This window comes from Columba livia, chromosome 1, assembly GCF_036013475.1.
Source record: "Columba livia isolate bColLiv1 breed racing homer chromosome 1, bColLiv1.pat.W.v2, whole genome shotgun sequence".
NCBI classification, from domain to species: Eukaryota; Metazoa; Chordata; class Aves; order Columbiformes; family Columbidae; genus Columba; species Columba livia.
This window is the reverse complement of record NC_088602.1, coordinates 173,201,085-173,215,931: the sequence shown is the minus strand read 5'-3', so window position 1 is coordinate 173,215,931 and position 14,847 is coordinate 173,201,085. Positions and strand designations below refer to the sequence as shown.

Below are 14,847 nucleotides of genomic sequence, written 5' to 3'. Positions count from 1 at the left end.
CTTGCTGTGTTTGCTGTGTGCTGGATACAATCTCTCCTGAGTGGGGGGCTCTGCAGTGTGGGCTGGATGCAGTGGAGGCTTTTACAAGGCATCTGATCACAGTCTGCTGCTCCCAAGTCACTAGCAGAGTGTCATTTGTTTTATTTTACTTTGCAGATGCTCCAGAAGTGTACAAAAGAAGCAAAGCTGAGGGTTTTAAGATAGATCAGAACTGCTGGTGTTCAAGAGAAAGTCGTAGGAGAGGGAGAGACAGAAGCAGAGAGAGGGAAAAGGAGGGATGGGGAGAGGGTGGATGGGGGGGCAATATAAATTATGAATGTGTGGCAGGAGCTATCCACAGGGGCAGAAAATGACAGTGAGAAGGCAGGGTGAAGTGAGGGGCTAGAAGCAGAGGGCAGAAGGGAGGATAAGGGGGCATGATGGAGGTGGGAAGCAGTGTACTGGCAGAGCATCCACAATTTGACAGGAGCCTTCTCCATGCCCCAGCAGTGTCTTGCTGCTCCAGGGCTGGGGTGAACACACTGGGCTGTGTTGGACCTCAGCCGCAGGGCAGCTTTCTCCAGCATTTTTTATGCATCATCAGGCTGCCAGAGAATCCCAGAAAAACACCATCCAAGCAAGGTCTTTGATCAATCTAATACATATGTGAGGGAGGGAGCCAGTGGGATTTGCGCTGCTGCAACACTGTGATTTGCCGCGGTGCCTGGCACAGCACGCGGCTGACTTCACACAGCTCCACTTTTGTCACATAGTCACGACATGAGGGGAGAGGGGAGCGGGACTGAGCGGGGTACTCGGCTTCTCCAGTGTGCCAAGTCCATGTGCCACAGGTAATCACAGCCACTGAACCTCTGGCAGTGAGCCAGCTGTGCCTGGGGACACAAACTGATGCCACCTGGCCCGTGAATGCAAGCAGGACAGATTCTGCTTCCTTTGCCAGCACAGGCGTAGCCTCTGAGCATCAGTCCTGTGGCTTGGGAACTTTTGGTGATGCTGTAGGACAAGCTCAGCAAGAAGCCCTAGGAAGGGGAAAAGACAAGTCACCTGTGAGACTTGGAGTAAGGAAAGGGAGTGCTTTTGCTGGCCAGGTGAGCCCTGAGGAACAGAAAGGAACCAGCCCATGGAAGGACCTCCGTGGTGAGAGGTGAGGGAGAAATCTCCATTAGCATCACACTTCCTAACCACATCTCAGGGGCTTTGCTTTCCTCTGGGAAAGGCCAGGAGCACATTATCCCCACTGAGACTATTTTCTGTTGACAGCAAAAGAGATGAGCTTGCTCATTCAGACCCATTAAACTCAGCTCAAGCCCCACAGAGTTCCTCAACAGCTTCCTCCACAATCCTGCAGCCAGGACTAGAATGCCTTGGCTGCAAATCGTCACACCTGACACCATCCCAGATCAACACTTACAGGAAACTTTACATGATTGCAACAGCCCTCCTTTTCCTTAATTACATATGGCGTTTAATCAGTGCTGTGTGGCTCCTGAGAGTGTAATCCTTAATAAGAAGCTTATCTTCACCCATCATGCCCTAAGTGCAGGTGAAAGAGGAAGAGCTTGGCAGAAAGTGTTCAGTGAAGGCAGTGACATTGTGGGACACTCCAGACTTCAATGATGAAGCTGGGGAAACAGTTACATATCATCACGGCAGCAGTAGGTTTTAGAGTGAACATGTTTGCCCTAAACAAAGCAAATCGTCATCTTTCCATAGCAGGTTCACTTTCCACAGCACCTCTGCCCACAGACTGCATGGAGATATCCCTCCTGGCAAAGCCCTACAGGCTGACTTTGCAGGCAGAGAACAAGGACTAGGTGCTGTGACAATCCCAGTAGCCTGGAAATCTGCAGGGACTGCACTGCTTACTTTCAGGCTAATGAAAACAATGAGGGAGCTGGTGCTGGGGAGCTCCAGCCGGCTTAGAGGAGCCATTTACTGCCAACCTGCTGATCGTCCAGAGCCCATTACTGACATGAGCCTGCGGCAAACGTGACGTTGTTGGAGGCTGTGCAGCCCCGTCGGTGCTGTCCTGAGCCCCCCAGGGGCTGCAGAAGCTGCCAGTGTCCTCGCTTGTCCCCATGCACAGTGGGACCTTAGCAAGGCAGCTGGAGGCTGTGTCCAAAGCAGAGGAGTTTTGGCCCCATTGTTGCCCTTTGACACTCAGTGCTATAGGCATTGTACAGCGGGCATGAGGGACATCAGGCAGCAAGGGGCATGCAGAGCTGTGGTGTGCATGAGCAGAGCTATGAGCCCCCCTTATTTCTCTTCTCTTTCCATCCCCTGCTTCTGCTTGTGTAAATCTTCTTTTATTGCTTTGTCCTGCCTGCTCTTAAAATTCCCAGGCAACATGGTATTTCTAACCCTCACTGAAGCTGTTGCATGCCTTGTGAGAGCTCAGCTCCAAGGACACGCCTTTCCCTGTGAGGAGGCCAGCCAAAGCAGAGTGCTGGGAACTATTTTTCTTTTTGTAGTCAAGTGTTTGATGTTGCCCTCTGCACCTTGAGCCTCCCTCGTCTCCTATTCGTTTTTCTGATTTCTCTGGTTCCCTTCCTCTCTAGTGGCTGCCGCTCCTCTGCAGCCGATGCCTTTTGGCAACGTGTCCAGCGTGCTTTGCCTGCCTTCCCAGGGATGGCTAATCCTGAAGCCACCCTTTGCATGTGATGCTGTGGCTCCTATGGCCACAAGTAGCCTCCATGTGATAAAAATATTTGCATCGTTTCTGGGGGTGAGGCCCCACTTTGCAGCCCAAAGTGTCAGAGGGAGAAGGGAACAGTGGTCGGGAGCACTGATGTGGCACAGCCAGACGCTGCCTGTTCTCACCTGTGCGTGGCCGGGCTGTTGCTCATCCTGATCTTGCTCTTCTTGGTCCCAGCTTGCAGAGGGGGTGGATCAGGTCAGGACTGGCTGTTGCACATTGAGGTGAAGACTAAATAAAACAGGACAGAGAAGACAGGCAGAAAACCTTGGGCAGAAGGTACATTTAGCACAACAAGCACATTGCAAGCCCCAGCTCCCACTTTCTGCCTGTTGTTAAGCCCTGATTTTGGGGAGTATGTGAGCAGGAAGGGCAGACGCTGAGCCTGGTTTGGGAAGGATCAGAAGCCAGGATGGAATTAATATCTGCCCAGCAACAGCGTCCACACTCCAACTGGTTTCACAGCTCAAAGGCGGGGTGAAGAAAAGGTGTCATGTCCTTGCTACAGAGCCGGGTTTAATTAAAGCTGAAGGAGCTTGATTGCTGCTTTCCACGCAGGCTCCCGTCCAGTCTGATTAGCATTCTGCAGTCTCTGCTCCCAGCTTCTTGCCTTAATGACGCTTTGCTTATATTTTCTTTCTGACTTGTCATCAACTCGAGCTGATGAGCTTGGCTTTCACCCTGCAGAGGCCGGTTTGCCACAGCAGCTGAGTCCAGCCATGCTGGGACCTGGCATGGGGCAGAGGGAACAGGAAAGGCAAGGGCAGATTGAGGCTTTGTGGCTGGTGGCCAGTACCAGCTCCCCTGCAAGCCAGGCATGGCTACTCTCTGCAGAGTGACTTAGTCCTGTCAGACATGTGCTGGTTCTGCTGGTCAAGCATCTTCCCAGCACGTGTGCCACGAGCCTGATGCTGCTGGGAGGTGTCAAACCCAGGTACCAAGACGCTCATGTGCAAACCCTCCCCCTCTACTGAAGCACAAGAGATTCCTTCTGAATATGAAGAGAACCTTCTTTACTTTGAGGGTGCCAGAGCACTGGAACAGGCTGCCCAGAGAGGCTGTGCAGTCTCCTTCTCTGGAGACATTAAAAAACCCACCTGGACACATTCTTGTGCAATCTGCTCTGGGTGAATCTTCTTTAACAGGTGGGTTGGACTAGATGATCTCCAGAGGTCCCTTCCAAGCCCAGCCATTCTGTGATTCTGTGAAATTCAGCAGCCCTGGTGGGGGTTTCCCTGTCTGCAGACACATGAGACTGGGGGAGGCAGGAGGCCACAGGAAGCTGATACAAGGACGGCTCCTAATTCTCCAGCAGAGCAATGAGCTCAAGCACTGCCCTTGCACCTGTGGGAACGGGACCTTGTACGGATACTCTGCAAACAGCCAGGACCCCACTGCAAATGCACCTCTCAGCAAGAGAACCTTGCCAGCGAGAGGGGGAACGGTGTGACGCGGTGGTCAGGGCACATAGCACTATTAGCTATAGGGAGTTCTGCTTATTTACTTTTGGGTTTAGCTGCTAGTTCCTAATCCACAGCCAGCCTTAGCAGATTGCCAGCTGATTATTTTGATTCTTCCAACAACCATGTGCTCTCTTCCCCCCTAAGAGCTTTCAGAAAAGCCCAGAGGGATACTATCTGCTGTATCACCTTTACAAGCTTCCTAACCAGAAATGCTGGCTCTTCCACTTAGTAATCCCAGGGGCTTGAGCTGCCCAGGGTGCTCTCCCATGCTGGCCAGGCATAGTACATGAAGAAGGCATCTTTCTGCAAGTACCTTTCTGTGATGGAGTAGAAGAGATCTGTCTTGCTCATGGAATGAGCGGAGGAAGCAGATGAAAGGGTGGGAGGTTTGCCAGAGGTGCTTCATGGGGCTTCTTGAGCAGCACAGATAATTACAATGATGGATTTGGAGTCTGCTAGAAAGGCAAAGGTGGAAGAAGTAATGGAGTTCAGATGTTAGCTTGATACCCTGGAGTTTAATCATTTCAGGTGCTGAAGAGTTGAACAGATTCTTGATGTTTGCACATACTGCAGTGTGCACCTTGTGTTTGCTTGTGTGGGTGAGTGGCCACTTCAGAAAAAGGCCTTTTGCTTAATAATATCCATGAGCTTTGCTGGGAGACTTTGTGCAGAGCTGTTGCTTCTGCTGGAGGTCCTTGGTGAGACACAGGCAGGTTTTCAGCCTTTGCTTGCTTGGATGAGCCAGATCCTCAACCCAGCTGGTTTTGGTTGCATCTTACAGCACAGCAGTGGCTGCAGAGCTGTGGAGTTTGCTGCTGGGTTCAGTGGCTGCAGATTCAGCAGCACTGTGCTCTAAATGAGGAGGGGAAATGGAGTGTGTCTGGAGGCCAGGCAGCAGGGAGGGGGAAGCAGCACCCTGGGGCAAGTCCTGGTTTCCAGAGCATGCTGGCAGCCTGACATCACATCCCCAAGGAGTGGGAGGGATGCACCACTGCTCTGGAAGGAACCTAGAAGGTGTGTTTGATGGTGTAGCACAAGAAAAACGGGGAGGTTGGACTGAGTTTAATGGCAAAATAAATAGCAGAGGGAAATCTCTATTGTTGTTTTCATTCTTTGCCACTGCAGAAGACACCTCTGGGATACGCAGAAAGCTGCCACCAGCCTCACATCTACAGGTTGTGCAGGGAAGTCTGTGGCTCGGGTTGCAATGGCAGAGGAGAAAGCTGCTGGGAGACTCTAGGCCAGGAGCAGCAGAAAAAAGCAAACAGTGCTAGTGAACAACTCTCAGCACAGTGTGAAGCCACAATCTACTTCTCCCCTGAAACCTTTTCTTTGCTTCTTTCCGCCCTCAGCACCTACCTCTCTTTTGAGATAGAGCTTCTAAGCATAGTAGGGTAGGCAAGGCTTTGGCATGACCAACTGATGCAAAGAAACCTAAAACTTTTCTCAGTCCAGTGTTTCAGCAGCCCAGTGCTTCAGCCCCAAGGCAGGAAAGCAGACCTGACCATGGTGATTCCTTCCCCTCTGCTGAAAACCAGATCCCCTTTTCCCTTTATCTGGTGTTATTGCTAAAGCAGTTGCAAAAGTTCTTACAAGCCTGCTCATTTTATTGGCCTCAGCTAATTGTACCAGTCTCCAGGGACTGCCAGTGCTGCCTCACCTCCCACCAAGGCAGCAGTGCTGCAGAAGTGAGGCAAACGCTCAGCTGCTGCAGCACCTCCAAATTCCCCTCTGAGTGTGCAGTCAGGAGCAGTCATGAGAAACTCCAGCACCAGGAAAGACAAAGGCCTGAAGAGCTGCAGACAACATCATGTGTGTTCAAAGCTTCGCTCTGAGTCCCAGCTCGGTGTACTCTTGGTTTTGAGGGAAGATTCCAAGCTGCCCCTGGTTTGTGGACGTCAGCAACTAAGGTAATTGCAGCAATAAAGAGCATTTCAGCCGCCTGCTCTTTGGGCACCTTAATGGTCTCCTCAGCAACAAAGTTGTTGAGTGGAGAAGCGCTGTCAGCTGCATGTATGTGGACACCAAGACTGGGCTGTGAAGACTGGAAGAAAAAAGACAAGTGAAGACTGGACAGGAAAGTCACCTGCTTCTCACACAGGCACCACCCTGGAAATTCTCTGCCCTGACTGAATGTCCCTTCCCATCTCCTCATCCCCTGGCTGTCTCCCCACAGCACAGATATTTTATCCAGCTCAGCAGCCAGCTCCATACTTCTGCAGGAGTGCAGACTGTGCAAGGCTGCTTTTCCTCTTTGCAAACATCCCACCTTCCAGCTTGAAGCAATCCCACTGAGATTCTCTTTCCTTTATTTGTACAGTTTCACAGCAACTAACTAGATTTAAAGTTTGGATTTCTTGGCTGTGGGAGTCAAGATCAGAAGATGAGTCAGCAACCATGTACTTTGACCTGCAAACAGACTGATGTTTGAGTTCAAAAAACTTTGCGTTGTCAGTTTTAATTTCAGTACCAGGTATGAGAGTAGCAGTTACGAAGTCCAGTGCTGTGCCTGAGGCCTGGAACAGATGTAAAGAAAGAGAAGTGAGCCACTCTGGGGAAAAAAAAAAAAAAAGAGAGCGAGAACTTGTCTGAGGACTCTGAAAAGGCCAACATAATTTTATTGAAGTTCAAAATACAAAAAGGTCAGATTGTCTCCCACCCCCTCAGCATCCTTCCCATCCAGCATATTGTAAAGAAGTATCAGAGTTCACAGTGACAGCCCCAGCCAAACCGCAAGACTGTTAGTCCCAGTCATGGCCTCCAGCAGCCCATGGATGAACCCCATCTAAAAGCCACACGTATTTCTGGTATCTCAGTTTTGAACACAGAGATCCATTTAGCCTCTTCTTGGGCAAGAGGCCAGGTATTAGAGAACATGCTGACCTGAAGGGCTCTGAAGATTGCTCCAGACTGTGGTCGTTGCATGGTTAAGCTGAATCCTAAAAACAAACTCTTCCAAACCAGTGATTCCCAAATTGTGGGATGGGTCTTGCTGCCAGCCCACCATGTCATTTAGGTGGGAACTCAGATTGCTGTTGGGCACGTTCTTGTCACTCTGCTGCTGTTGGTGCCCTACTGACAAGATTTCACGGACCCCTGCTCCAAAACAAAGCTGTCTACATCTTCATTACTAACCACTGTGGGGCAGAAGCAAGAGAGCAGCAAGAGCAATTCCCTGCGTCCTTCACAGCTGCATCACTTCAGGCTCCCAGCAGAGGTCATAACTTGTTCCTCACACTGCATGTAAGGTCCTGGAGCAGCACCTCTCCATAATAAGGAAGAAAAACAATTCTAGGTCAGTTCTAGGTTTGGTGCTGCTGAGGGAGCTGTAAATCCACCTCCATCCCAGCCCCAAAAAAATATGTCTGAATATACACCTCCTGTCGCAACTGGACCTCTCGCCCAAGACCGACAGAAATAGGAAACACAAAAGTCAGTTATGGTGGGTTTTTTTTGCAAGATGTAGATGTCTGCCTAAAACTGTGCCATCCCTCCAAACCCTAGTATTGCATCAGGGCAGCTCTGACCTGCTAGCTGTCTGCCTGGGTGTTTTTGCAAGTGTTTCACTCTAGTATTTAAGCACTAAATCACAGCAGTGATTTAAAAAAAAAATGAGGCCAGTGAAAGCTGTTAGTCCAGTGATTAAAAGCTTTGTATCCCATTTGTAACCAGACAGATTCTCTGCCCTCTGCCTGCAGGCTCTGGGGAAGGTGAAGATTAAGCCTTGGTGTGTGCTTCTCAAGGCAGGGTGTTTGCTCAGCTGCTAGCATGCAGAATTAAGCGCGTGTTCTTCTCACAGCACAAAGCCTTCTGTTGTCCAAGGCATCCACTTTCTCCCCCACACGATTAAGTACGGCGCAGATGGCAAAAGGCGCCTGTTCCAAGCATCTGTGTGATGTTGGCCAGCTGCTGAGCACACTAGTCAGGGCTGGTGACTACATATGGCATCAGCCACCACTTACATCAAACTGAAGCACTTAGGAGAAGGCAGAATACCTCTGGATGGGGCAATCTATTCAGCGCCAGCCCATCTGAGAACAGATTTTTTTTTTTTATAAAAGTCTCTGCTGCAGCACTCTGCCTGTTGTACAAAGCCTTCTGCCTCTCCATGAGGCAGCTGTGGCAGCATCCGCAGGGACAGTCTGAGCACCACTGGAGAGTGGATCTGGCAGGAACAGCCGCGGGCAGCAATGTCTATTCAGCGATCGGGGAAGCTTCAGCTTCCTCTTTTTCTCTCTAAGGCTTCTGCTGCTGCATCAGGAAGATGATTTGGAAGCCCATTATCTTTTCTCCATCTTCTGCATCTGCAGGCTGAGTGACGTGAAGCTGGCCAGGAGGTCTGTAACCTCGTCCACCTGACAGAATACAGTTGGCTGTTAGGCAGAGGAATGCGGTTGTGCAGCTGACCACCAACACAGAAGACAACCCCGTGCAGCAGGGACCACCCTTGCACCAGGACCGCCAGTAACACCCACAGTGAGTTTATACTGGAACAGGATCCCTTTGGTCCCACAATTGCATAGGAGAGCTTCTGTCCTCATGATCAAACAGATCTGAATCCAAGGCATTAAGAGCTTCTCCTCATTCTTCAGGAGGTCAGTGCTTGACCACCTCATGCTATTTATCCAGTCCTTAAAATAGAAGCATGTTACTACACTACCCAGAACTCAACAATGGCATCAGGGCTGTTTCCTTTAAGCCTGTTTCTAAGGGCCAATCTTTTGTAGAAAAACAAACAAACAAATAAACAACAACAAAAACCCAAACAGGCCCTGCAACTCTGTGTGGTTGAGCTGATCCCAGCCTTAAAATGCCTGTGCCCTTGGCCCATCTGATCTTCAGCTACTCTGCTGAGCTGCTAGGCACAGTGATACTTTCTGCTTTTGTAATTCCGCCCCAAAGGAGTACCACAAGTCATCATGTAACTTGCCCATGTTACCCAATGTGAGCAAGAACACTTCCATAACCACGTCTTCAATGTCACCTTGCTCAAGCAGTTGCATTCTCCTAAACACAGAAATCACAACACAAGCAGGTGAGTCACATTAGCTCAGCACTGCCTACCTGCTCCTTTGTGCTGGTCATCTGTAACCTGGAGCAGAGGTCATCCAGCTGTTCCTTTTGTTCGTGCCTCCCCAGACGCTCCAGGTATTCCCGCAACATTTGGATAATCTGAAAACAACAGGCGTAAGACATAAACATCAGAGAACTGCACCAGGCTCGGGTGTTTTTACAGGAAAAGTTTAATTACAGTTAAATTGCCAAGCACAGCTTTGACGCCGTGGTACATGGCAGAGTACATGAGCCATAAAGACGAACACATGCAAAGCAACCAGAGAGCACTAATGACAGCAAAGCCCAGCGAGTCACCAGAGGTGCTCATCAGCCACAGACGGACTAGTTGTGATCCCTGTGCCTGGCTTAAGAAGAGAGAAGAGAGACAGAAGAGAGCTGAAAAAGCAAAAACTCGCAGGTTTTGCCACACTAACAGTGGCTATTGACTGAGAGGCACTCAGGTGAGTGCACCAACCTGCTGGCAGCACAGTGCAAATATACCCTTAGGAGATGATGTACTGAAGTGAGCTAGCAAACAGCCCAAGTAGCCACACAGTCATCTGAGAGCACCAAGCTTTTCTTTATGGCCAGCTAGCTTCCCTCAATGTGAGGAACAGGGACTTCACACGCCAGCAGGATCTCCTTGTGCACCAAGGATGAAAATCCTCGTGGCTCCTATATGGCTCCTGAAGTGAGGCCAACACCTCGTGCACTTGTGATGCAGCCCCACAGGTTGGAGCAGGGGAGACCGCACTAGTAATGCCAAGTCTCTGCTGGAACGCGTACGCCATGGCGACAGCCCCCTGCTGTGGTCCCTCTCCTGTCACAAGACATTGGTCTTACACGGTGGTAGAAGAAAAGAGAATGCTCTATACAGCCTGAAAATTAAGACATTCAATGCATCCTTGGCCTACCAGAGCCAAGAGAGGTCCTGCAAAAATTCAGAGTAGCAGTTGAGAAAAAGGAAGGTCTCTGAAAATGGAAGAAAAAAGTCAAATGCTTCCCAGAGCAGCTAAGAGCCTACAGACAGGTATTTAAACCAGCTGCTAAATGATATTTGACCATTAATGGGTGCAGGAGACTGTCAGGGGCTGCACCACTTAACCAGAACACGAGATAGTTTCTTCTACCTGTTTCACTTCAAGGCGTACAGCCTCCAGGCTGTGGGAGAGTCCTTCCTGCAGAATGTTTAGCTTTGATTTAGCGAGGTGCAGTGGGGTTCTGCCTGCTCGATCCAAGGCATCAACTCTGGCCCCTGCAAGATGCACGAGCAAGGACAGAAAGTGAAGTCTGTCTTCAAGACTTAGTGTCCCTGGGGAGTATCAACAGGGCAGGGCAGGAAAGGCATGGGCTGTAAATGTTATAGAGGAAATGTTACCTCCGCGCAGCAGCGTGGTGATGACAGGAACGTGGTTCGTGCAGGCAGCTGGGGAGGGAAAACACAGGACACACAACTCAGAGGTACTAGCAAACAACAAAGGAGTTTCTGCTCAAGAGTGGAGCTTGCTGTTTCCCAAAGGGCTCTTCGCCATCGGAAAGAACACCCCAGCTGCTGAGGGTAATCTCATGCTCAAGCCTGAGTATTCCCTCTGGAACAGACCTTGCACTCCCTGGGGTTGGCAGAGGGAAGGAAATGGATTTTCTCAAATTCTGACCCTTAAGCCTTCTGCAGAAGTGAAGCTAATAAAATGCAAAGAGTTGCTCCAAGATACTTAGAGCTGGGGATGCACAGTGTGATGCACAGGAAAGAGGAAGGAAGAAACAGCAAGGCAGTGTTCACCTCACCTCTCTGCATGCAAAGCTCATCTGTGTGGCACTTACCTAAGTGTAAAGGGGTGTTTCCCAGCCCATCTCTCTGGTTTGGGTCAGCCCCATGGTCCAGAAGCAGTTGCACTGGAAAAAAGGAATTGGAGCCATATCAGTCCCTTCCATTTGTCCCACAGGTCAGGACCACACAGGCCACAGGTCCACATGAAGGCCACCAGGCTGCCTTAGGAATTCTTCTGTTCAGCTCATCAGCTTCTTCCCAGAAGCTGGGGACAGAGGTTTGCAGAGTAATGCAAAAGAATATGGCACAAAGCCAGGCAGTGCCAATGTCCCTGGGCTCCCTGAGGGGCAGAACTGGGACTAAGAACATCCTTCTCCACCAGTACAGCCCTCGAGCTGCGAGCTCCTGTTCCTCCTTCAGCAGGGGGACACGGCAGGCTCTGGAGCCAGAGTTAAGCTGGCAACTTTGCCACAAAACACACAGAAAACAGCAATCTCTGTCACACGCTGAAGCAAAATAAAGCGCACCCTTCAAAATCTCTGCCACAGAGAAGTCTGATGACAGAACTCCCCCTCCCCACTCACCGATATGATCGTTGCCATTGCAGGAGGCAAAGTGCAGGGCTGTCCGGCCTTTGTCATCCGCGGCACAGGGGTCAGTTCCATCCTCCAAGAGTTGCTGCACTGACAGAGACAAGGAGGAGAAGAAAACAGGTAAGCTGAAGGGCCACCTGGTCAGAAAGGGGTAATGCTACTCAGGCTTCTGCAGGTAGATACATGTTCTGCCAGCTGTTAAGTGAACCGGACTTGAACCGGCTTCAGTGAGCATCCTGGCTCAGCAGAACCAGCACAGGCAGTGTACCCTTCACCCTCTTACAGCCTTCACCAGCTTCTACATACTGCCATAAAAGATAAGGCAACAGCTATAATGACCATAGCTAAGGATCCATCTAGCCAAATATTCAAGCTCCTACGACAATCAGCAGCAAATGCCTACAGAATCATAGAATACCAGGTTGGCAGGTACCACAAGGATCATCTGGTCCAACCTTTCTTGGCAAAAGCACGGTCTAGACAAGATGGCCCAGCACCCTGACAGCAATGCTGCAGGACTAACTGTCACAGACTTTGGTCAGCTGCATCTCAGGCACTTTCCAAGCCAGAATTAGCATCCTGTGTTTACTGGCCCTCCATGGGCTTTCTCTATGGATCTGCAGTGCTATTTTCTGCACCTGTGTAAACTTTTCACATCAACATGGACCTGCAGTGAGAAGTTTCACAGTGTAACTCCATGCAGTGAGAAAAAACACCTCTCCACATTCGTTTTGAATACGTCGCTTCCTAGTTTCACCCAAAACTCTGAGGTTTTGCCACACTAACAGTGGCTACTGACTGGGAGGCACACAGGTGAGTGCACCAACCTACTGGCAGCACAGTGCAAATATACCCTTAGGAGACGATATACTGAAGTGAGGTAGCAAACAGCCCAAGTAGCCACACTGTCATCTACTCACACTTGTTCCCCCTACTTTTCAACCCAGCTACTTCTATGCCACCACTGGCACTTCTTGTAACCTGAACTACTGCCTTTTCTCAGATAGGAAGGAAAAACCTGCTCACATAGAAAGACAGATAAACAAATATGACTCTCTAGTATTGGGTATAACAAAAGGAAATAGACCAGTAAGGGCTGAAAATGTTAGGGACATAAAAGCAGCATCTACAGGAACATGTGTAAGGGCACCTGTAAGGGCTATTCGTCCTGTCGTTTTGAGATTATCCTGATATAGTAATCAGTGTGTAAAATAAAGCTCATTCCATAGCTGTTAAAAATACTGATAGATTCACTATATTTTGAGATCTTTGATGGCATATCCTGCAACAGTCAAGACTGACCAGTACTGCAGACAAGAAAGTAGATAGCTCAAACCGCTGAAAGTCATGGTTTGTCTAAGCTTCCAGAGATCAAATTACAGTCACATTTGAATTTCTTCCTGTACACCTACTGCTAAGTGTGGTACAGTAATGAAAGGAACATCTGAAAAGACAGAAGTGGCATTAAGAGGAGATGTTTGGTACTCCAGAAGAAAGACAGGGAGACTGACAGTGCCACCAGTGAGAAGCATTAATGGGGAATGCTTTACCTTGTCCTTCCCTTAAACCTGTAGGAAATGACGTAACCTCTCCCACCCAGTGCCACCACAGGAAACAGCAAATATTTTTTACTTGTTGATGAAAAATAAATTCATCAGACACTTCCTCAAGTTGCAGAGTACACAAAACACAGCAGGATTGCAAACAGGGGAACCTGTGTATCAAACACAGCTGGAAAACTCTGAGATGGATTGAAACCAAGACTTTCAAAAGCATGATTCTTTCATTCTTCCTCTTGACTTGGTGACTGAAGCCAAGCTTTCTGTACTGACAGCTCACAGGTGAACTTTATCCATCAGTTCATGAAACAAGGTGTATTCTGGAGCTGAAGAGTGAAACATGACAGACAAACCCCCATCATGATATCCTGGGAGTTTCTACAAGACAAGCCAGTTTCCAATTCTGCTCACAGAATGGCCAAGCGAACAATTAGGTCAGTGCAGCTGCAGGGACAGTATAGTCTAAGGAGGAACGATGATAATATCTGCCAATATTGCTGCTGGACACTTCACATAAAACTCCACCTAATCAGCACTGAGAGCTAAAGGGAGCCATAGGCCATGAGCCTTCTCTGAAGTCACTGTGAGAGGCAGAGTCCAGCAACAGTCCTGGTTCTGATCTGCTACATCACACTGTCTTATCACACAGAGTATGGCTGAGATAATCATAATTTCTCCACCTTACCAAAACACTGCTCTCTTGCTGCTTACAATTGGGCAAAAGAATATTAGAACTAGGCTCACTTTGCTCAGAAAACAAAACAAGGCTCCAGAAAAGCAGTTTCTAGATTTGCAGCATCTAAAGCACCACGTCCACAAACTGTCTGCACCCTCCTCCCCTCCTAAAGTAAAGGTCCGTGACAAAACTGCCCTTCCAGGAAGAGGTCCCAAGTAGGTTCGGCAGAAATCCTACCTGTGTCCAAGTCGTTGCTATTGGCAGCTTCACGCAGCCTTTTCAGCGCTATGGAGAAAAGAAACAAATCACTGGAAAGCACAGAGGAGAAAGGAGCATTTCCCTACCAAAACATCCCATCCCAGCACTCACACTGTGAGCTCAGCCCAGAGAACGGGAAGCTGGAGACCAAGGTGCGAGGTAAGAATCGCAGTCCCTGTCTCCTCCTGAGGCCGGCCAGGGTCCCCCCAGGCCGGCGGGCACCCTCTCCCGGGCAGGAGCACGGGCGCCTTCCCCCGCCGCCCGCCGAGCAGACCCGAACCCCTCCCTCCCAGAGGCCGCGCACACGGCGAACCCGACGCTTTAAGGCCCCCCAGGCCGGAGGCTCTGCGCCCCGAAAGAAGAGCCGTCCCGGGCAGGGCCGCCCCTTGCTCACCGTGGGTCTCCTTGCCCGTCGGCCCCAGCCGGCGGTGGAGGCGGGCGGCCCTGCGCAGGCGGCGGGCCGGGATCTTGCCTGCGGGCTCCTCCCGCTGCCACAGGACGTGCAGGTAGCCGAGAGGGGCGCCCGCCGCTGCCGCGCCCAGCGCCAGCCCAGCCCCCAGCGCCGGCTCTGGCTCCCGTTCCGGCACCGCGTCGGGCGCTGCCGCGGCGCCGCCGCCCTCCATCCCCTCACGGGCCGGGCCGCTGTGCGGGGGAGAGGGGAGGGACGGGTCATCGCTATGGCAACGGGGCGGGACACGTCCGCTCGACTAATCGCAGGCCGCAGCCCGGTGGGTGCAGCCAATGGGGAGGCAGTGGGAGAGGTAGAAGGAAGGCGAAGAG

At 50.5% G+C, this 14,847-nt stretch overlaps 1 protein-coding gene across 1 annotated transcript; it reads right to left on the bottom strand.

Moving 5' to 3' along the window:
- Positions 1-6,742: 6,742 nt before the first annotated feature.
- Positions 6,743-14,732, bottom strand: ANKRD54 (ankyrin repeat domain 54). Its single transcript, XM_065047435.1, has 8 exons — positions 14,462-14,732; positions 14,047-14,094; positions 11,566-11,664; positions 11,035-11,106; positions 10,592-10,639; positions 10,344-10,468; positions 9,223-9,330; positions 6,743-8,513 (listed from the first exon to the last, which is right to left on the bottom strand). The coding sequence occupies exons 1-8, from the start codon at positions 14,688-14,690 to the stop codon at positions 8,439-8,441; spliced, it is 804 nt and encodes a 267-aa protein (XP_064903507.1). The 5' UTR covers positions 14,691-14,732; the 3' UTR covers positions 6,743-8,438.
- Between the last annotated feature and the right edge of the window lie 115 nt (positions 14,733-14,847).

What these genes read in the sequence shown, in the direction of transcription:
- ANKRD54 (XM_065047435.1), bottom strand. Translation starts at nt 14,690, where the DNA reads ATGGAGGGCGGCGGCGCCGCGGCAGCGCCCGACGCGGTGCCGGAACGG. An exon ending in GACGGGCAAGGAGACCCACG is followed by an intron (nt 14,095 to 14,461) that starts GTGAGCAAGGGG and finishes TTTTCTCCATAG; the next exon opens with CGCTGAAAAGGCTGCGTGAA. An exon ending in TGACCAGCACAAAGGAGCAG is followed by an intron (nt 8,514 to 9,222) that starts GTAGGCAGTGCT and finishes GTATTCTGTCAG; the next exon opens with GTGGACGAGGTTACAGACCT.